The sequence below is a fragment of the Narcine bancroftii genome, chromosome 4 (genome assembly GCF_036971445.1).
Source record: "Narcine bancroftii isolate sNarBan1 chromosome 4, sNarBan1.hap1, whole genome shotgun sequence".
In the NCBI taxonomy this organism is placed as follows: Eukaryota; Metazoa; Chordata; class Chondrichthyes; order Torpediniformes; family Narcinidae; genus Narcine; species Narcine bancroftii.
Window position 1 is genome coordinate 212,329,535 of NC_091472.1, and position 23,487 is coordinate 212,353,021.

At 42.7% G+C, this 23,487-nt stretch overlaps 1 protein-coding gene across 4 annotated transcripts in view; it reads right to left on the minus strand.

Annotated features, from left to right (window-relative positions):
- Nucleotides 1-23,487, minus strand: part of ccnyl1 (cyclin Y-like 1) — a 141,934-nt gene that overhangs the window by 32,150 nt on the left and 86,297 nt on the right. For all 4 annotated transcript variants that reach the window (XM_069933887.1, XM_069933888.1, XM_069933891.1 and 1 more), the window contains 2 exons: nucleotides 17,157-17,257; nucleotides 15,740-15,775 (listed from right to left, as the gene is read on the minus strand). In XM_069933887.1, the coding sequence (XP_069789988.1) occupies nucleotides 15,740-15,775; nucleotides 17,157-17,257 (137 nt within the window). The remainder of the gene's footprint in view (nucleotides 1-15,739; nucleotides 15,776-17,156; nucleotides 17,258-23,487) is intronic.

Consider the following 23,487-nt stretch of genomic DNA (forward strand, 5'->3'; position numbering starts at 1 on the left):
GTGTATGTCCTTTCTTGGATTGTCCTTCCAAAATGCAACACCTCACATTTGTCTGCCTTAAATTCCATCTGCCATTTTTTAGCCCATTTTTCCAGCTGGTCCAGATCCCTCTACAAGCTTTGAAAACCTTTGCTGTCCACAACACCTGCAATCTTAGTGTCATCTGCAAACTTGTTGATCCAATTTACCATGTTATCATCCAGATCATTGATATAGACAACAGACATCAATGGTCCCAGTACTGATCCCTGAGACACACCACTACTCACAGGGCTTCAGTCTGAGAACCAGTCATCCAACACTACTCTCAGCCATTGTTGAATCCCATTCACTAATTCACCATGAATACCTTGCGTCTGAACCTTCCTGACAAACTTCCCATGTGGGACCTTGCCAAGGCCTTACTAAAGTCCATGTAGGCAACATCCCAGACCTATGCTCTCTATAATTAACTTGAAATTAATGACATTATGATCACTGGACCCAAAATGCTTCCCTACACATACTTCTGTCACTTGTCCTGTCTCATTCCCTAAAAAGAAACCTGGAGCATTTGAGCTCTACTTGTCTTGCAACCAAGTTTTATTAATGGCCACATTAAAAGCAGTTCCTCTTTTCATAAAATACACTAATTTTACTCCCTTTTTTCTGTATTCTAACACTTTCTACATCAAAAATAGTTCTCTCTTAAATCTTTTATGTTTGGAGATCTTCCAGATGACGGGATGGATTTTTCTACCATTTGAAACTTTGTGCATGACAATAAATATTTTCATATAAGACCATTTGTTCCCTGCAGTGATCAGGTTGGTGAACAAACCCCACAGATGCTCTCATGCTGCCCTACTAATTTATATTTCTCATTATAACACTGTGCACTCTGTGTAACTCTGCTCTCGCCCTGCTACTTTGACTCGCTAGACTGCTAGACGAAAAATGGTTTTTGCTCGAGCAAGTGTAATGTGACAATAAATTTGAAAATTCTATGGAGCAGCATGTGAGAGATCACCTCACCTTCCATTCCTCATGCATTTGGGATACTCTGACCGATGGTTACAACCCTGAGATGAAGGGGTTGGCCTATGAGGAGAAATTGAGTTGTCTGGGACTGTGCTCGTGGAATTTAAGAGAGGGGATCTCATGGAAACATATAAAATGATGAAAGGCATAAGATAGAGATAAGTAAGTTGTTTCCATTGATGGGGGAGACGAGAACTAGAGGACATAGCCTCAACTTTCAGGAGATTAGATTTAGAATGGAGATGAGGAGGATTTGCGTTTCCCAGAGGGTGGTGAATCTGAGGAATTTGCTGCCCTTTGAAGCAAGAGGGTATCTAAGTAAATATATTTAAGACAAGGTTGGATGAATTTTTACATAGTAGGAGAATTTGGGTTATTTTATATTATATATATCAATATGTTTTTAAAAGAGATAGATTGTGGAGCGTTTAGTGTAGGTCACTTCACAAACAGATACATACACCACATCTCATTTAAAATACAAGGGCTTTGCTGAAGCCAGACATGCAGGCACCAGTGGCTTTGCAAAAAAAATGGAACCACTTTGGAAGGAACTTCATAAGTAGGTGCAAATGGAACAAAGTCTGGGCTCAAGTGCTGATAAAGATCTTTCAAGGATTGGATTTGGAGCCTTGGGAGGGGTTCCGGTTTTTACAAGAGAGAGGTAAGAAAACAGGATTCTTCTCTTAGAGAGAGAGAGAGAGAGAGAGAGAACAGTTCTGCAGTAGCTTTTAAGGCTGCAACATGGCAAGCTGGCAGGCTTGTTGAAATCCCCGTTTTGAAGACGGGTTATGAGTTCTGAGTTCAGCCTGTTGAAAACCCCTGTGGTCCTTACAAGAGGAAATGGCTGGCTAGTGTTTCTCCTGAAATAAGGGAAACAAGAGGAACTCTGTGGTGACCTGGAAGAAGAGGTTATCATTTGGAAAACCCATGATGGGACAAGTTTCTTTGGCAAGACACTGAACTGGCTGATCAGAGGAAATCAGTTTGTGTGTGTCCAATGAGCAACAAATCTCTCCCTGAAACCCAACAAGAACCTTCCCAAGTGGTAGCCACTTAACTTTAAGCACCAAAGCTTGGTGGAAATTCATAAATGTTAAATTCTCTGCACAGTACAAGAATTGCCTGATATCAGTGAACTTGGAGAAGGGAGAAGTGAATGATTGGATTATTAAAGCAAATAACTTTCCTGAACATGTACTGTGACAGAGTATTTAGAAGTGGTTTGGGAGGAATTGTTAGCGCAGTTTGCACACACACATTTTAAAACACAGAATATTTGCAGGACTTTTCAGAATGCAGGCAACAAAGTATCGACAGTAGCTTGCCTGGGAGAGCATGTGATCTTTGCAGGCAGAGGAGAAGAGTTTTGCTCTCAGAGAGGGAGGGTGTGAAACAGAGAGAGAAGTCACAGAAATCAGTTCCAGAAAGACAAGCTGGCAAACTTTGGAAGGCTCCCTGGTCAAAGAAGAAGACTGGCAGTATGAAAGGTGACCTGAAAGAAAGAGGATCACCTGGAGAACCCTGAAGGGGGAAAGTTTCGTCAGCAAGACTGATTGAGAAGGAATCAGTTGCAGATGACCTGGAAAAGGAATCTCTCTCTGAAAACCAGCACGAACCATCCTGAGTGGTAACCATTTGCCTGTTAAGCACCAAAGACTGATGAACTTTGTCAATGCTAACTTCTGTGCACAGTACAAGAATTGCCTGCACCAGTGAGATTGGACTGTGATCAAAGAACTCTTCTAATCTTAAATATACATTACACACACCTGCGCTTTGTATTAGAGGCGGGGGCTTAAGTAGTTAGGTAGGTTAAGTAATAAGTTAAAGCTTAATTCTGTTTTCTTGTTCAAATATAATTAAAAACAACTTTTGTTTAAGTAACCCTGTGTTGAGATGCATATCTATTGTTGCTGGTTTTTGGGGTCCTCTGGACTCTGTAACAGTACACATTACATACACATGCAATTAGAATTAGAAGGGGGTTAAGTTAGGTTAATAGTAATAAGTTAAAGTTTGATCCTGTTTCTATGTTCCAAGAAAATTAAAAGCAACTTTTGTTAAGTAACCATTTGTCTTGGTGAATTTCTATTGCTGCAGAGTTTTGGGGTCCTCTGGGCTCGTAACAAAGAAATATGGGGAAAACGCAGGTTGGTAGAGTTGAGCCTATCATTAGACCAGCCACGATCTCATGGAGTGGTGGAGCAGGCGCAATGGTCCAGATGGCCAACTCCTGCTCCTATTTCTTACATTCTTAAACAGGAGATCAGCTAATGTCTCAGAACTCTTCTATCTGCTATGTAAAGGATGTGACATAAGTAAATATAGATCTAGAGTTCATTTGAAGTGATGATGATCATTTTAATAAATTACAAGGGACAGGGTCATCAAATGCTGCAAGTTTCCAGTAATGCAAATGAAGTGCCAGTTGATGAAGGAGACAAAGACGATGTGGTCAAACAATAATCATGCCTTTTATTAGCAGAAACTCATGGTACAATAATGAAAGACAATAGGTGCATATACAGTTATACCCAAGGGGAGTGTCCTTAACAGTAGAGATAATGCACAGCCAATGTTAGTACAGCAAGGCTCACCAGAGGGGAAGACAGGCAACTTGGCAGACATTCACCACAGCATATTGATGGAAAAGGCATATGGCAACGTGTGTGCTGAAACAGTAAAACATGTTGCAGGCTGGATAATTACATTTTGAATACAAACCCATCAGGATGAACTTTGGTCGTCTGCCCCAGTTGCACATCTTCATCGCTACATTTCCATTTAAAAAAATGTGTGTTTGATTTTTTTTTGTTGGTGATCAGTTTCACTCCCAATTGATTCAAAAGTATTTTGTCAATGTGACGTTAAAACTCCATCTCAGAGGCTACTAAGTAATTTACATTTTTTTTCACATTTTCCACTACAAGGAGGTAAATGGTGTTCAGCTCAAGCCAAAATGAGAAAAATCCAAGGTAAAGAAATATTACTGGAAAGATGATTGGGATTAGCCTGGAACTAATGGTCAACATCCTACAAAGGGTGCCAGCTTGAGGAAATAGAGTGATCTCCCAGTGGCTGCCCATTTCAGTTTCTCTTGCTGACATGTCAGTCCATGGTACCGTGCACTGCCTGAGTAAGAACATCCACAAATTGGAGGAACAACTCTTCTGAGCACCCTCCAACTGGAAGGAATTAACATTGACCTCATTTCTGTTAAACCCTGACCCCCTGCTTCCTCACCTGTCACCTTTTCCTCCACTTCTGTCTCTCTTCTCTCTCTCTCTTCCCATTTATCTCTGACTCCTTTCACAGAGCCAAAATCAATTCTCACCTTACCTCTTGTATCCAATTAACACATTTTGGCTGCTGGCCTGGACTCCACACCACACCCCCGCCCCTAATCCTTCAGTCTTTATTCTTATGTCTTCCTGTTCTTTGCTTATATATACTTGAAGAAGGATTTGGGCTTGAAACATCAGTGATATATCTTTACCTCCTATAGACGCTGCAAGACCAGCTGAGGCTTAACATGGACCTGTTCCCCTATCGTCACATTCGCTCCACACCAGACGCAATATCTATTGCTGGCTCTCCACTCAGCTCTGGATCACCTCGAAAACAGCAACTCATACACACAGCTGCTCTTCATCGACTACAGCTCAGCCTTCAGCACCATTATTCCCTCAATGCTGGTCAAGAGGCTACAAACTCTAGCCCTCTGTACCCCCCTCTGCAACTGGATCCTTCACTCTCACTGGAAGAATGCAGTCAGTACAAATTGGAAACAATGTCATCTCCTCGCTGATCATCAACACAGCGCACCCCAAAGCTGCATGCTTAGCCCACTGTTCTACTCATTTTAAACCCACGACTGTGTGATCAAGAACAATTCCAATGCTATCTACAAGTTTACCGATGACACCACAGTTGTCAGCAGAATCATAAACTGCAATGAGGAAGCATACAGGAAGGAGATAGATCAGCTCATTGAGTGGTGTAACGACAACAACTTTACGCTCAACATCAGCAAAACCAAAGAGACTATTGTGGACCTCAGGAGGAAGTCAGGGGAACACGATCCAGTCCTCATCGAGGCCTCAGTAGTGGAGAGGGTCAAGAACTACAAATTCCTGGTTGTCAACATCTCTGAGGATCTATCCTGTGAGGTTTCTGAGGAGATTCAGTATGTCACTGAAGTCTCTCATAAACTTCTACAGGTGTAACGTGGAGAGCATTCCTGCTGGTTGCATCACTGCCTGATACGGAGGCACAAACTCTCAGGACAAGAATAAACTCCAGAGGGTTGTTAACTCGGCCTGCGACATCACAGGCACCAGACTTCACTCCAATGAGAAAATCTACATGAGATTGAGTCTTAAAAAAGCAGCCTCTATCCTCAAAGACCCCCCACCACCCAGGCTAGGCCCTCTTCACTCTGCTACCATCGGGAAAAAAGTCCAGGAGCCTAAAGACGAGCACTCACAGCACAAGGGCAGCTTCTTCCCCACTGCCATCAAATTCCTGAATAATCAATGAACTAAAGACACTGCCTTACTTTTCGTGCACTATTGTATTTACTTTTTATATAGTAAAGTTTAGGATGGATATAATATGAATGTTTGCACTGTGATGCTGCCACAAAACACTGAATTTCATGACTTGTTCATGACCATAAATCCTGATTCTGGGTTCCTCCAGCATTTCTATGTTTTTACTGCAATCACAGTGTCTGCAGATTTTCGTGTTTCTCTGAGGTAACAGTACGTTTCTTTGAACTTTCCAGAACATCAAAGAATTTGGAACATTCCATGTGTGTTGAAAGTACCTCTCTTTTTAACTTTGGTGACAAGGTAGTTAAAAAATTATTTGGTGATTTGGCAGAGGCAATATAGGTTTATGCAAAGGAAGGTGGAGTTTAACAAATCTACTGGCATTTTCAGAAACTGTAATCAACAGGGCAAGCAGTTCAAATTCAAGTTTATTATCATCCGATTGCACAAGTACAACCCAACTAACAGGGTTCTCCGGTCCTCGGTGCGAAACATACACACGATCAGATATAACTCACACACAGACAAACAATACATACACAGAATAAATATACATATATAAAAATAGATAGTGCTTAGAAATATTTGAGTCTTGGATGGTTAGTATGAGCAGTTCCTTTGTATTCTCACTGCCCGTGGGAAGAAGCTGTTCCTCAGCTTGGTGGTGCTGGCTCTGATCCTCTTGTATCGCTTCCTGACAGAAGCAGCTTCCTTATAGATGTTGTGTGTGGGATCCTCAACAAGTTTGCACACCCTTTTCAGACAGCGATCCTGGTAGATCATGTCAGTAGGAGGGTGGGGAGGGAGACACCAGTGATCCTCTCCGCCGCTCTATGGTCCTGTGGATTTACTTCGGATCTATTTCACTGCAGCAAACGTATCCCACTGTGATGCAGCCACCCAGGACACTCTCCATGGAGCTCCCGTAAAGGGTTGACATGATGGTGGCTGGTAGTCTTGCCCATTTCAGTCTTTTCAGCAAGTGCAGCCACTGTTGTGCCTTCCTGACAAGTGAGGAGATGTTGTCCACATTGCAAAAAAGTTCCGGAGAAACTCAGCAAATGAAGTTTCAAAAAGAAACGTTCACTGAGATCATCAAAAATGATTACACAAAAGTATGATATTCAGATAATATATTGACATGGGTTGTTATTCGCTAATGCCTAAACATTTTGATATTCCCAAGAGTTTGAGAAATCTGAAATAATCTGACTGAGATATGAAGTTCTTAAGCAGTTTGTAGGAAGGTTGCCTCCTCCAGTTGAGAACACTAGAACTAGAGGAAATGGTGAGGGATTAGTCATTTGATAGTGAGATAAGACATTTTGATCACAGTATGGAGAGTCTTTGGAATACTTTCATCATTGTTGTTCAGATACTGTCTACAAGATTATAAGAGGCATAGAGAAGGTGGACAGATGACACCATTTTCCTAGGGTAGCAAATACCAGAGGACATTATTTAGGGTGAGGGAAGGAAAATCTAGGGGAGAGATCAGGGATGTTTTCTCACACAGAGTAGTGGGTGCCCAGAATGCATTGCCAGTGGTGGTGGTGGTGGTGGAGGCTGGTACAATAGGGACATTCGAAAGACCCTTAGACGGGCATATGGATGCAAGAAAAATAGACAATTATGGGCGAGAGGTCAGGAAGGGTTAGACTGAGTAGGTTTAGGTCAGTCGGCACAACATCATGGGCCGAAGGGCTGGAATGTTCTATGATCACACTCAAGGCAGAAAGCAATAGATTTTGGGATTCTAACAGAATAAAGGATCTGGGATACTGCAGGAATATATGAGGAAGAAGATCACCTATTAAAAAGGCCTCAATGAATTCCTCCAACATCATTTCTTATTTTATCAAAAACAATGGAGTTGAATGGGATGACGGCCATCTTGGGCATAATGATTTATTCTTGTTCCATATTCAAGATTGTCATGCAATATTACAGAACACGTAATATTACACAAGGTTGCCTTCTGTCTGCCGTAAGGCAAAGCGTCACCATAAGTGTTGCCCAGTGCCCCTTAAGGCCGGTATAGAGCCTCAGGTTGTTGAACACCAGAGCAGCGTTGTGTCCCCGCTCTCCTGGGTCCGCACCAGTGCTGCCATTACAGCGCCGTTTTATTTTCCAAGTGCACATTTTTCTGTTTTCCTATTTCCAAGTGCAAAACCATGAAACCAGTGTGCAGGCAATACGCAAACATACCGGAGAAACTCAGCAGGCCATGCAGCATCCACAGGAAATGAAGGGTAACTAACGTTTCAGGCCTGGGCCCTTTGTCAGGTATGAGCAAGAAACCTTTACGGCAGGTGACTGAATAAAAAGGTGGGGGCGGGGGAAGTGGGAGGAAGGGGCAGGGAGGAGCACAAGCTAACAGGAAAGACACAGGTAGATACAAGTAGAAGGGTAGAAGAGAACAAAATGCTGAAAAACGATGGGGGAGAGGGGTGAAGGTAGCTCTCTGAATGGAGAAGGGAGGGAAGGGGGTGGGAGCTGCAAGAAAGCACACAGAGGGATAGGGAAAGACAGTGACTCAGGGGAGAGGGGTAAATGGAAATTGGAGAAGTGGTGTTCATGCCATCTGGGTGGCAAGTGCCCAGATGGAATACAAGGTGTTGTTCCGAAAACAACGCGTGGGGAAATTTGTGTGCAGGAACCGGGTTATTAGTACACTGTCTCTGTTCAGTGCAAGTTATTACATCAGTCAGTTCTCACTTTTAGAGGTATGTTATCCCTGTACTTTTAATATAAAAGACCTGTAATCAGACTGGGCATCACTGGAAATCTAGGTGCAAAGAATTTGGTGCAAATTCCAAAACTCCTCATTACTTTGAGCTGCTGTGTCAGGAACATGGTGCAAGTGCTTTGCTTGCACTCTTGCAGTAATGAATCGCCCACCCCCTTGATGTAAATGCTGTGATAGCTAAGGGCTGAGGCATGGGGCAGAGGGTTGGGATGGCAAATGAGAGTCATTGGTGGGAACTTGAAGCTCCCGCTCCGTGTGTTGGCAGGCAGCCACAGGGAGCTAAAAACACGCAGAAATGTTGGAAGGGCTCAGCCGGTCTTGCAGTTTTCATATGAGGTAAAGATAGATTACCGATGTTTCGAGTCTGTGCCAGTTGGGGTTGGTGGGGGATAGCAGTTTCCATCATCTCCAAGAGAGCACATGATCTGGGCGTCTGTCAACACATGAAGCAGCTGCTGTTGGCCCCAACTCAACAAGCTGGACTGGGTGTGGCCCTGAAACCCTACATCTTGCCACTGAACTGCCTTTCCCCGCTCACTCAACGCCTACCTTCCCAGGCAGTATCATAATGCTAAGCTATCTTTGCTGTGGTGGCCTCAAAAGATGGCAGTGACTAGCAGCAGGTTCCCAGGACAGCAATAGGAAGGACAGAAGTTTGCAACAGGTTTCAGTAGGCACGTTGTCATTAATGCATCTCGGTAAATGGTACATTTCAACGATCTCTTCTGGTGATGGTTCCATTCTTGCTTTTGTTCCTGGGAATGCATCCTGAGCACAAGGTGAGATACCAATGCATTCTGCTCAATTAAACATGCCACGACCACACAAGGAATTCAAAGGAAGTACACAGAAATTACTATCCACCTGCAGAATCTGTGCCAATAATATATTGTTTCTACAAGTGAAAGAGTGGCGGCGAGAATTGATGTTGGTTCTGTGAAATGAAACAGATGGAAAGGAGAGAGACAGAACTGAGCGAAAGGTGACAGGGGAAGAAGAAGAGGGTGGGTGAAGGTTTTAACGGAAACCAGATAAGACGATGTTAATGCCATCAGGTTGGACGGTGCCCAGATGGAGATGGGGTGCTGTTCCTCCAAGTGGCAGGTAGTCTCAGTCTGACAGTGCATGAGACTATGGACAGACATGTCAGCAAGGGAATGGGATGGGGAATTGAAATGGGTGGCCACTGGGAGATCCACGCTATTGCAGCGGACAGAGCCGAGGTGCTCAACAAAGCGACCTCCCAATCTGCGCCCAGTCTCTCCGATGTAGAGGAAACCACAATGGAAGCACCGGATGAAATAGACGACCCCTGCAGATTCACAAGTGAAATGTACTGTTTGGCACCCTGAATGGTCGTGAGGGAGGGTGTGGGCAGATGTGTGCCATTTCCTGTAGCCGCAGAGGAAGGTCCCAAGGGGATGATTAGTGGGGAGAGAGACATGGACAAGGTGGTTACAGAGGGAGCAGTCCCTGTGGAAGGCGGAGAGGGGAGGAAAGGGTGTTATGTGTCTCGTGGTGGGATCATGTAGCAGGTGGTGGAAATGCCAGAGATGTGTGGATGCGGAGGCTGGTGGGATGGTAGCTGAGGACAAGAAGAATCCTGTCCATGTTGCACGTAAGGGCAGTTGAGGATCAGGGCAAATGTGCAGGCAATGGAGGATATGCAGGTGAGGGCTGAGTGGATGGCGGTAGAGGGAACACCACGCTGTTTGAAGAAGGAGGACATCACTGATGATCTGGCATGGAAGACCTCAACCTGGGAGCAGAAGTTTTATGGTCTCCTTCAATTACCCTATTTCATTTAAACTAGCCTAAGAAATATACAGTAGTCCCTCATATTTATGGCATAATTAGGCAACTAAAAAGCAGAAGAGTTCTTTTTTTTATCTCCCTCTTCCTCCCCTTCACCCCTCTCTCCAATCCTAGATATGGGCTTCAAAGCAGGTTGCCAACTTACCAGATTCCAAAATGAATAACCATCTGTAGAGAGAGAATATTATCAGGAATATAATGGGCCAAATGGCCTTTTCTTTCATCATAAAATTTCAGATGATCCTACTAATTCTGCAGTACTGACCAGAGACAAAGTGTTCTCTGGGAACAGCCTTGATGATTTATCCAAAGTGGGAAGGGTGGAGGGGGGTGGTGTGGCGGGATTATGAAATAACTGCAGGTGATCTCAAGTTACGGCCATGTGGGTAATGGAAAGTCCCTCACATTTATTTCCTAAAAATTCGTTACAGGGAGTAAAATTTACTCTTTCCAGACTTGCACAGGGAGAATAAAAGTAAATAAGTGCAAAATGTATCCCCCCCCACCCCCCAACTTGTTTCTTGACACAGGCGCAGATGACACTGCTTCACATTCTGGATTGTTTCTCAGGTCACAAGACCCCTCACTCCTCCGTTATGCAGGGGTCGCCTGCAATTTGCCTCTCCCAGATTCTGAGCAACTCATGACTATAGTACTGAATATCAGATGGATCCCAGAGAGCTGTGGGTTCCTGGAATGCCTTGCCAGGGGTGATGGTAGAGGATTACGAGGTAGGGCAATTCTAGTTTTTATTTGGTAAGAACATATAGGTCGGAACAACATCACGGGCCGAAGGGCCTGTACTGTGCTGTAGTGTTCCATAATTTTCTAATCCATCATCTTTCATATATTCATTATCTGCAGCTGTAGCAGCTACGTAGCGGTTAGCACGACCTCACTACAGCACCAAAGAATCCATTGCTGGCTGTAAGGGATTTGTATGTTTCCCTGTGTGTCTGCATGTCCTTCCTCCAGGGGCTCCAGTTTCCTCCCACTCTTCAAAATCACGTGGGGATTGTAGGGCCATTGGTGTATTTAGGGGGTACAGGCCCATGGACTGGTAGGGCCTGCGACTGTGCCGTATAACTACAGTAAATTTAAAATTTAAATCTCCCATTTCCCAAGTCTCATTGTCACACTGAGCTACTAAATTTAGACATACAACATGGTAACAGGGCGTTTCAGCCCATGAGCCCGTGCCGTCCCGTACATTTTTTTTGAAGGGTGGGAGGAAACCGGAGCCCTTGGGGGTAAACCCATGCAGACACAGGGAAGAACATACAAACTCCTTACAGACAGCGCGAGATTTGCAGACACCGCGAGATTTGAACCCTGGTCCCATTCGCTGGAACTGTAACAGTGTTGCGCTAACTGCTACACTAACCGTACCACCCAAGAGAATGACCATCCATGCTTTCATCATCTCTCTGTCCACTCTGGCGCTCACCCTGCCAGCATCTATCAACATGCTGAACTAAAGAAACATTTGGGTGACATAGCTAATGCAGCAGTTAGCACGTCACTACAGCACCAGAGGGCAAAAACCATGTCAGTAGTTCCTCTGTTTGCGCGAAAGCCGCACTGTGATTCTGGGAGAATATTCTCGGCGACACTAGGTATTATTCTATTTAGGAGAATCCTAGCGAAGATTTTGCCTGCAATGGAGAGCAGCGTGATTCCCCTGTAGTTTGAGCAGTCTGATTTCTCGCCTTTGTTTTTGTACAGGGTGATGATGGTGGCATCACGAAGGTCCTGAGGCAGTTTTCCTTGGTCCCAACAAAGCTTGAAAAACTCATGCAGTTTGGCATGCAGAGTTTTGCCGCCAGCCTTCCAGACCTCTGGGGGGATTCCATCCATACCTGCTGCTTTGCCACTTTTCAGTTGTTCGATTGCCTTATATGTCTCATCCTGGGTGAGGACCTCATCCAGCTCTAGCCATGAAAGACAACAATGAAGACGCTGTTTACATCCGGTACCGCACGGATGGCAGTCTCTTCAATCTGAGTCGCCTGCAAGCTCACACCAAGACACAAGAGAAACTTGTCCGTGAACTACTCTTAGCAGACGATGCCGCTTTAGTTGCCCATTCAGAGCCAGCTCTACAGCGCTTGACGTCCTGTTTTGCGGAAACTGCCAAAATGTTTGGCCCGGAAGTCAGCCTGAAGAAAACTGAGGTCCTAAACAGCCAGCTCCCCACCATGACTACCAGCCCCCCCACATCTCCATCGGGCACACAAAACTCAAAACGGTCAACCAGTTTACCTATCTCGGCTGCACCATTTCATCAGATGCAAGGATCGACAATGAGATAGACAACAGACTCGCCAAGGCAAATAGCGCCTTTGGAAGACTTCACAAAAGAGTCTGGAAAAACAACCAACTGAAAAACCTCACAAAGATAAGCGTATACAGAGCCGTTGTCATACCCACACTCCTGTTCAGCTCCGAATCATGGGTCCTCTACCGGCATCACCTATGGCTCCTAGAACGCTTCCACCAGTGTTGTCTCCGCTCCATCCTCAACATTCATTGGAGCGCTTTCATCCCTAACGTCGAAGTACTCGAGATGGCAGAGGTCGACAGCATCGAGTCCACGCTGCTGAAGATCCAGCTGCGCTGGGTGGGTCACGTCTCCAGAATGGAGGACCATCGCCTTCCCAAGATCGTGTTATATGGCGAGTTCTCCACTGGCCACCGTGACAGAGGTGCACCAAAGAAAAGGTACAAGGACTGCCTAAAGAAATCTCTTGGTGCCTGCCATATTGACCACCGCCAATGGGCTGATATCGCCTCAAACCGTGCATCTTGGCGCCTCACAGTTTGGCGGGCAGCAACCTGCTTTGAAGAAGACCACAGAGCCCACCTCACTGACAAAAGGCAAAGGACGAAAAACCCAACACCCAACCCCAACCAACCAATTTTCCCCTGCAACCGCTGCAACCGTGTCTGCCTGTCCCGCATCGGACTTGTCAGCCACAAACGAGCCTGCAGCTGACGTGGACATTTACCCCCTCCATAAATCTTCGTCTGCGAAGCCAAGCCAAAGACAGCTCCAGAGATCAATGGGTTTCTGTTGTATACATATATATGTATAAACAGTACATACACAAACATATATCATGCTTGCATGGTAAACACTAAATAACTGTTTCTCCAGGACCACAGAGCATATTTACATAGATATGTTAGAATAGAAGTTAAACACATTAAAATATTAAGGTACTAAGACGTATATACAAAGTCTACGGTACACTATCTACATCTGTACTGGGAGTTCAGGAACCTGATGGCTTGGGGTAAAAAACTGTTCCCACTCTGGATATAAGGGCCTGTGTGCAATGGTACCTTCTTCCAGATGGCAGAAGGGAGAACAGCTGACGTGAAGGATGTGTGGATTACTTCACAATGTTTATTGTTTTCCACCTGCATTGAGCGTAGTAGATGTTAGGTTCCCCAATGGTCTTTTCCACTGACTTCATTATCCTCTGCAGGGTCTTGCGGTCCGAGGTGGTACAGCTTCTGAACCAGGTGGTGATGCATTTGCAGGGGATGCTCTTGATCCATCTCTGTAGAACTTAGTGAGGATGGAGGATGGGAGATGAACTTTCCTCAGGCTTCGCAGGAAGTAGAGGCACTGCTGGGCTATGGAGCGGGTGTTAAGGGACCTGGAGAGATTCTCCGCCAGGTGCACTCTAAGGAACTTTGTACTCTTAACGACCTCAACAGTAGAGCCATCAATGGTCAGCAGAGCGTGGCCGCCCTGGGCCCTCCTGAAGCCGACAACCATCTCTTTTGTTTTTTTAACGTTCAGATACAGGTTGTTGGCTCTGCACCAGTTCTTTAGTGTCTGGACTTCATCTCTGTACACTGCCTCCTCATTCTTAGTGATCAGGCCCACTACGGTCGTGTCATCAACAGACTTGGTTTGAGCTGTGTTTGGCTACACAATCATGGGTCAACAAAGAGAACAGCAGTTTGGGGGGGGGTATCTGTGCTCAGTGTGAAAGTCTTGGAGGTGCTGTTACCGATCCAGAATTCCTGAGGTTGCCCCGTCAGGAAGTCAAGAATCCAATTTCAGAGGGAGGTGTGTAGACCCAGCAAGCTAGACTTCCTTATCAGGTATTGAGGTATGATCATGTTTAATGTCAAACTGTCAATAAACAGCATTTGAACATACGAGTCTTTATTTTCTAGATGGAGGGTGGTGGTGATGGCATTGGCAATGGATTTATATGAGAACTGCAGAGGGGCAGCAGGTGCTTGATGTGCCCCATGATGAGCCTCTCGAAGCACTTCACGACAATGGACGGGAGTGCAACAGTCATTGTGGCAGGATAAGACAACTTCTTCGGTACAGGGACAATGGTGGCGACTTTGAAGTACATAGGGATGACGGCACTACTGAGGAAGATGTTAAAGATGTCGGTGAGAACAGCTGATAGCTGAGCACTCTGCTGGGAATGTACAGCAGCTTTCCTTGGGTTCGCTTACTGTCTGTGTGTGTGTGTGTGTGTGTGTGTGTGTGTGTGTGTGTGTGTGTGTGTGTGTGTGTGTGTGTGTGTGTGTGTGTGTGTGTGTGTGTGTGTGAGTGGACCAAGATGATGAAGGCACCTTTTTGATGTTGGCTGCCTTCTTGAAGCAGTGCGTCAAATTCAATGGACATCGGAGTCTGCTACCTCCTTTCCTGGGCAGTCAAATTCCCAAACCAGGCTGTGATGCAACCAATCAGTATACTTACCTCAGTGCACCTGTAGAAGTTTGATAGATTATTCATCAACATGCTAAATCTCCTAAGACTCCTTAGAATGCAGAAGAATTGGTCTGGCTTCTTCATGGTTGCCTTAATATGCTGACTCCCAGGAGAGGTCTTTTGAAATCTGAACTCCCAGGAACTTGAAGGTTCCAACCCTCTCTGCTTCCATCCCGTGTGTGTCATCCCTCAGCCTTTCCTTCCTAAAACGAACAATAAGCTTCCTGGTCTCGGTCACGCTGAAGGAAAGATTGTCGTTCTGGCACCACTCAACCAGACTCTCGATATTAAAACAATAAGCCAGAACACAGGATAGTTTCCAGTTATATTGCCCACAACTATGTGGTCATCTGCGAATTTGTCTATTGCGGATTCAGTAGATAATCCTATTGATCTAGAAGCAATCCTGGATTTAGAATTCCAAATTTTGATTTTCAAATTCCTTCATTGCCTTGTCCCTCCCTATTTCTACAACTGCTTCAGATCTCTGTCCCCAACTCTTATTACTTAATTACTGGTAAAAAATACATTTCAGTTCATTAGATACCAGCTGTACTCATCAAAAGGAATCATTAATCTTGCTTTAATTTAAACATTATGGACAGCCATGTAAGACAACTATTGCTGTCATCGTAGGGGAAAAGTATATTGAAGGATTCAGAACCCATAGCAACGCCCCTCATAAAGGTGGATTTTTTAAATTAGTGAAAACTTGCAGTGTCCTTGCTTGTCATGATTGAACCATTGAAGAAGAATTTTTTTATATAAAATCACACCAATGAGTCAGAACAAGATAGCACTAGCTGGCAGAAGGCCCAAAATGAACAGTTTGAAAGAGAGTAAGATTACCTGTTCTTTGTGTGATAATAAATTGCAAGGGTAACACTATTGGGAAGAGAAATACAACAAAAATTAATAACAGAACCTTTATACAAACTTAAATACAATCAGACTCTATCAATGGTCTACAAATACAATTTTCCATCATCTCTTGTCAGTACAGGTCTGACTCTGAAACATAAGCACTCTAGCGATAGAAACCATTCCAGTTTTTGGACTTTCCAAGATGCTGGAAAATGTAAACGTTTGAAGAGAAAGCCAAGAGGGTTTTAAAAAAAATGAATCAAGTATTGTTTTTATTCGCTTCCAAAGTAAGATTGGGTGTTTTAGGTTAGATTGATCAACTTACAATTAGACCAATACAACTTCGGTGAAGCCAGAGAACTTCAAATAATATCCAAATTTTTGGACATCTGGAATTTGGGCATCAGACCTGTACCAACTTCGCAAGGAACTGTAGAATTGAATTTTCTCTCTCTCTCTCTCTCTCTCACTCAGAGAAAAGCACATGACCCTCTTAGAAGAGTCAAATGTACTCAAACATACTGCGGCTCCGGACCTAATCTTCCGAGTTCATTCATCTGTTGCTTTCCACAACAATAATCCATTTCTCCACAACATGTCCAATTAACATCTACTTGTGCAGTCCTTAGAGGCATTCTTTAAAGTTTGTGCAATAGCACTCGGAGCCTGGACTGTCTGGCTTGAGCAGAGCTCCTGCATTTTAAATGAGATCTGTTTTGAAGTGTTCGTATCTGTATGTGACCGACGCTAAAAAAGCTGCCACCATTTATCTCCTTTAAAACATATTTATATACAATATAAAATATAACATAATCTGTCACATGGACTTATGGAGATCTGTACTTGAAAGGAAAAGGAATTACAGTAAATAGGATGCAATAGTATCGATATTTTGCCAATAGAAGCAATGTGAAGAATGACATCGTGGCCATCAATTGCTTAAATCTCGAAGTACAAATGTCTTTAAATATTATGGGCAATTTGCGTGCGGTAAATTTTGACGGATGGCGTATGAAGTGTGAATGAAAAATTAATTTGTCTCACGTGATTTTGGTTAAGGAAAATATGTGGCTGTGAGTTCATCCCACCCCCTTCAAATGATGTCCTGGGATCCTTGATATAAATACCTGTTTTACAACCTTTTCTGATGGGTGATACCTCAGTCCTTCTTAACCCAAATAAGGAATCCATGTACTCTTGTCCTGTTCTTGGTCTTAATTCATCAGCTGTCTATGCTGGGTGTTCTTTACTCAGAAAAATTGGAAGACTTAACTTTTAACATTTATTTGTTAAGTGAAACTACATGCTGGAGAACTCCACAATTATACAAGCAATGAAACCAGTTTACATCTGCTTTAAATCTAGCCTGACAAAATAGAACTGCACTTGTTGATTATCCTACCATTTAATTGTGCTTTTCAGGTTGGGTTGGCTCACAGTGCTGTCATCAATAAATATCGTTGAACATGAGCTGTATTTTTTACTGAGTTGACCAGGAGATACCTGTACAAAATGAAATAAAATCATTGCCTAAGTACATTTGACACAGCAGCACAATATCAATTAGTGCACCAATTGTGGAAAATAAAAAAAAGGGTGTACCTGAAGGGTTTACCTCTCCATAACTAGTTGATATTATGTGGCTCTAAATCATACTACATCATCATCCCCTGTTCCACCCCACTACTTTGGATTGTCTGAAGACTGTCCATCACCTTAATCTCATCATCTGGTTAAAAAAAAACAAGCCCTCATGCGTAAATTGTAACTCAAAGAGTTCATCAGTAAAATTTGGGACAGGGAGAGGAGGAAAATGTTCAAAGCTTAAGAGCGAACAATTTGATAGTATCTGAAATAATGCCTATTTGATAGGTTAAATATTATCCCCAATTGTTGAAGATATAAAATGTGGTTGTATAAAAATATCTTTAAAATTATTAATAGCTAAAAAATTCCATTCTTGAAAACTGACATCGAAAGTAGGTGGTTAAAATAAATAATTAGATATTATAGGGCTTGTAACTAAAAATCTCATGTCCAAAAAACCTTCTAAATTGATTCCAGATCTTCAATCTATGTGTCATTATTAAGTTCTTTGTCAATTTTTGAATAGAGGTAGGTAAAGATGACTCCCAATACTGCCCTTAGAGAGGTATTTCTGAGGGATTTCAACTCCATCTCAATCCAATTAGGATATTCATCTGTCTTTTCACATTGCAACTATAGTAACATATTTCTTGTGTTTCAAGCCCAGAAGTAAAAACAGAAATTAGATGGGGCTAATCCCCCATTATTTCTAGTGTTCTAAAGATACCTTTTATTCAATCGAGGTTTCTTGTTTTGCCATATATATGACATAATAATTGATTTGAAATTATTTTTAAAAATTCAGGAATTGAAAAAAGGATATAGGAATTGAAAGAGGTATAAATATTTTGGTAGAATATTCATTTTAACCAAATTAATACAACCAATGAGAGTGGTGACCATCCTGTAAGAATTGATTGGGTGACTAAAAGTGCAAAGTTTTATTTAAAAAGATTTTTTAAATGGTATGATATCTGCTTTATATTATAAACTATTGAATATGAAAGCAACTTCTTTAAGTGGAATTAAAACTGAATGGGAGAATGATCTGAATATCGCTTTCTCAGAGGAAGAATGGAGTTCAATTTTGGGCCTGATTTATGATTCATCATTGTGCACTGGGCATGGTCTTATTCAATTCAACGTAGTTCATCGGGTACATTTCTCCAAAGTCAAACTTGCTTGAATTTATTCTGACATTAGTTCACTTTGTGACAAATGTAAAATATTCGATGCCGCTTCGTCATGTATGTTTTGGACTTCCCCTAATTTGCAAAAATATTGAACCAGCATTTTTAGAACTTTTTCAACCATAATTAGGATCACTTTGGATCCATGTCCGTTAATTGCACTATTTGGTTTTTCTAAAGATATAAATATTATTTTATCTTCTAATTAATGACAGGTTCTAACGTTCTCCACTTTATTAGCAAGAAGACCAATTCTGTTAAATGGAAAGATGAGTTCCCACCTACACATAATCAATGGCTTTTAGATACTACATCCTGTTTAAAATTAATAATGTCACGAAAATCAAGATTTCTTTTGATAAGACTCAGGGCCCATTTCTAGCTCACTTCCATCATTTGACTAATTAGGTGCAATGATGAATGTCACTGGGTGAACCTGCTTGTTTGGATCCCCTAAGGCCGCTTGTTCGGATTTAACACAACTTACAATATGAATGTTAACCTTGTTTGCTGTGGGTTTGAATTTTTTTCTTGCAATATTGTATTATTGGATTTAGAATTAAGTCATATTGCTACTGTACTATATGCTATTTGTAAATCTGCAAAGGTTTCATTGTAATTGATTTACTGATTTTAGTTTGTTTTTCTGATAAAACTCAATAAAAATAATTTTAAAATAAAAAAAAACTCTGAAACATCTTTCAAATTATTCCAAGTTTGCTGCAGTTTCATCCTTGCATGAGGAGATTTTATTTTTACTGTGAATTTAATGCACAACTGGATGTCACAGTTGCAAGAGGTTAAATCGTACGTAGTTAAAAAAGAGAGAATGAGGTGGAACTCTGATTTGGATCAATGTGGCCAACTTTAAATACTTCATGATCTCATCTTCACTTGAAGAGTCGTCCCCACTTGATGGCTTCACAAGTATAAAAACATAACAGTCACTCACAAAGAGGATCGAGTTTCATTGTGGAGAATCTCCCAAAGAAAATAGGTCAACAAACAGTTCCCAAATATCTTCATGTGTTTGTTCTCGAATGATCAAGAAACGAACTGTAATTGCTTACATGAATTACTGTAAATAATTGAAAGTTTCTGACTACTGCTTATTATTCCTTTCTCTATATTTCAAACTGCCGGGATTAGCAAAACATCTTGAATTAAAGAGAAGTCTAGAAACTACCCTGATTAACCAGAGAGAGGAAAAAAAAAATGCAGGAGCAACGAGAGAGGTAGACACATTTTTTCTAATTTTCTTTAACAATTTATAAACATAGTTGTAAATGAGAAAATGAGCTGTACAATGGGGCAGTACAGATAGAAGCTTGAATTCAAGTCGTACATGATCTCCCAGCACATTCAAAATCAAAGTCCAACCTGCTCATGCATTGCTACTAAGCATTAGGTGTAACAACCAAATGAGCCCAAAGAGAATTTCAAACTTGAATTACCTACAAGCAGTTTTATTGATAAAAATGTTATCAGATTTCCGATTTAGATTTATTGTCAGAATACATACATGACATCACATGCAACCCTGAGATTCCTTTTCTTGAGGTGAGGCAGAATTACTGTTTTTGGTAGGGCAAAAAACTGTACTCAAGAAGATACTTATACATGTAAATGAATAAAGAAATGTAAACACTCTGACTATTCAATGCTGAGAGGAAAAAAAAATCAATAAAGTGTCCTTAAATGGTGGAGGGGCAGCTGTTCTTGAACCTGGTGCTGCGAGTCTCATGGCACTGTGCCTCTTTCCTGATGGCAGCAGTGAGATCAGAGTGTGCGCTGGATGTTGTGGATTCTTGATGACTGCTGCTGGTCCCTGATGGCAGCATTCCCTGTAGATGTTCTCAATGGTGAGGAGGGTTTTGTCTATGATATCCTGGGCTGTGTCCACTACCTTTTGCAGGACTTTCCACTCAAGGAGTATTGGTGCCCCCCCCCCCACACCAGACATCCTCACATTAAATAGTTTATCTCTAAAACAATATTAAATTCTGAATGTTGTCTATTCTAATAAATAGATGACAGTTATTTTTATACAAACTTTCTACCCTATTTCAAATCTATTATTTTCTTCGAGCTACTTTTACAGTTCACTTCAATCTTTCCTGCAGATGTAGTCTTGCCGCTGGGATGCAGTTACGCCAGCACCAACGATCTCCTGGTTTCACACAAAAGGATGTCCCTCACGGACCTTGCACTTCCCTCAAGAAGCTTCACAAGACTGCATCAGATTTGAGGTCATGTTGCTTGAGGAGCAAACAGACTAAACGTTTGGTCAAGTTAAACTTTAGGGAGCATCTCAAATGAATAGTGGCTCGGCAGGTGCTGTTTGATTTGACTATTTCTAATTCCTTTTGGTTTGGAATTAGAGTGGTTAAATGTGAGGCTTCCAGGACGAGGGCAAGATGTCTGTTGAGACCTCTGCCATTGGAGGAACATTATTAAAAACTCACATTTTAAATATAAATTTAGACATACAGCACGGTAACAGTCCCTTCCGGCCCACCAATTACAATTAATCTCTGCATGTTTTGAAGGGCAGGAGCACCCGGAGAAAACCCACGTAGACACAGGGAGAGTGTACAAACTCCTTACAGACAGCGTCGGATTTGAATCTGGTTCGCTGGTGCTGCAGCAGCATTGTGCTAACCACTACGTGAACCATGCTGTCCCTTAGAGAATTTGAATGGTGAAGGGTTGACAGGGCGATGGTGACTGGAATACGAATCATCCTAATAGCTAATTGTGGAGCAACAATTGAACCCATTCTGCCTTTGCCCAACACATGGTCTCTACAGCTTGAACGATTGTGAACAGGTCAAAATGAACAGATCAGTTCACCATTGCTCACGTCTCGTCTTGGGACATTAAGAGGGAGTTGCAATGTTCCCAAAATTTCTTTACTAAACACGGGTAGAAATTACAAATCTGCCCTGAAAGATTTCCATTTAAGCAGTCCCCTTTCAAGTTCATGTTTATTATCATATGACTGTAGACAACCAGACGAAACAGCTTTTATCCAGACCGCAGTATACACACAATGCACTGCATATAAAACCACATATACTCAAAAAGATACAATTTAAAATACATGTACAGGTATATAAATATTTTGTGATGATTTATTCTGTTACAGGATACTGTTCATCAATCTCACAGCCCATGGGAAGAAATTATTTCTCAGCCTGGCAGTCCTGTACCTCCTTCTTAATGGGAATAGGTTGAAGATACAGTGCAGTGGATGGAAAGGGTCCTCAATCATTCTTTGATCCTTATTCAAGCAACACTCCTGGCAAATATCATCAATAGAGGAACGGGAGACCCCAGTGATTTTCTGCCTTGACTTCCAGTCCGATACTTTGCAGCTATGTTGCCACACAACGACACAGCCAGACAGGACACTCTCAATGGTGCTCATCCAAATTGTGTTGTGATAGGGGCTGACAGCCTTGCCCTCCTCAACCTCCTTAGCGCTGCTGCTCCTTCCTGACAAATGCAGAGAGGTTGTTCTTTATATGAACACCGAGGAACTTTGTCCTTCCCATTTTCTCCATGACAGAACCATTGATGTGTAATGGAGTGGTTGACCTCATGCTCCTCAGCCACAATCATCCTCTTTGACTTGTCTACAGTGAGACTCAAGTTGTTGTTTGTGTACCATTTTATGAGACCCAGCGAGGAGAGTTTATCCACCAGCCTCTGCAGTATGATTTTGTGGAACATGAGCTGAAACCAATGTCAGAGGAGACATCATTCTGTGGCTGTTCCTATCAACAATAAGTATGCCGTTTCAGATACTGTTGGTGGAGACGATTTATCAGGGACAAGTTGTAGTGGTCATGTCGCTGGCATCGATTGGATCAGAAGGGAAGGAGGGAAGAGAGGAGAGCAGTAGTGATAGGAGATTCGATGGTTTGGGGACAGATAGGAGGTTCTGTGGGAGAGATTGAGAATCCTGGACGGCATGTTGCCTCCCTGGTACCAGGGTCCGCGATCTCTCAGATCGAGTTCTCGGTATTCTCAGGAGGGAGAGTGAGCAACCACATGTCATAGTTCATGTAGGGACCAATGACGTGGGAAGGAAGGGTGAGCAAGTCCTGCAAAGAGAGTTTAGGGAATTAGGTGCAAAGTTGAAAGGTAGGACCTCCAGGGTTCCGATCCCTGGATCGCTACCCATGCCAGTGCTAGTGAGGCTAGAAATAGGAAGTTAATGCAGCCAAATATGCGACTAAAGAGAGGGTGCAGGAGGGATAAATATCATCAATAGAGGAAAGAGAGACCCCAGTGATTTTCTGCCTTGACTTCCAGTCCGATACTTTGCAGCTATGACAGGAACGACACAGCCAGACAGGACACTCTCAATGGTGCTCATGCAAATTGTGCTGTAAGGAAGATGGGTCCTGTTTCAACTAGAGGGGGACTAATATCCTTGCAGGTAGGTTTGCTAGTGCTGCTTCCGGGGGTTTAAACTAGATTGGCAGGGGGTTGGGAACCAGAGTGTTGGAGCAGATAGTGAGGTGGAGGAGGATAAAGGTCATGTGAGGACTGCATGTATAGATAGAAATCAAAGGTTTGTATGTGATAGAAATGTTCTTAGATATATTTATTTTAATGCAAGGAATATTGTCGGAAAGGCAGACGATCTTAGGGCATGGATTGATACGTGGGATTAGTGAGACTTGTACAGGATGGGGCAGGCCTGGCAGCTCAATTTTCCAGGGTTCTGTTTTTTCAAATGTGATAGGGGGTGGGGGGGGAAATGAGAGGGGGAGGAGTGGCATTGCTAGTCAGGGAAAATATCACAGCTGTGCTTTGACAGGACAGCTCAGAGGGCTCATCTACAGAGGTCATATGGGTGGAGCTGAGGAATGGGAAAGGTGTGACCACATTGATAGGGTTGTATTATAGACCACCCAATAGTCAGAGAGAATTGGAGGGACAAAT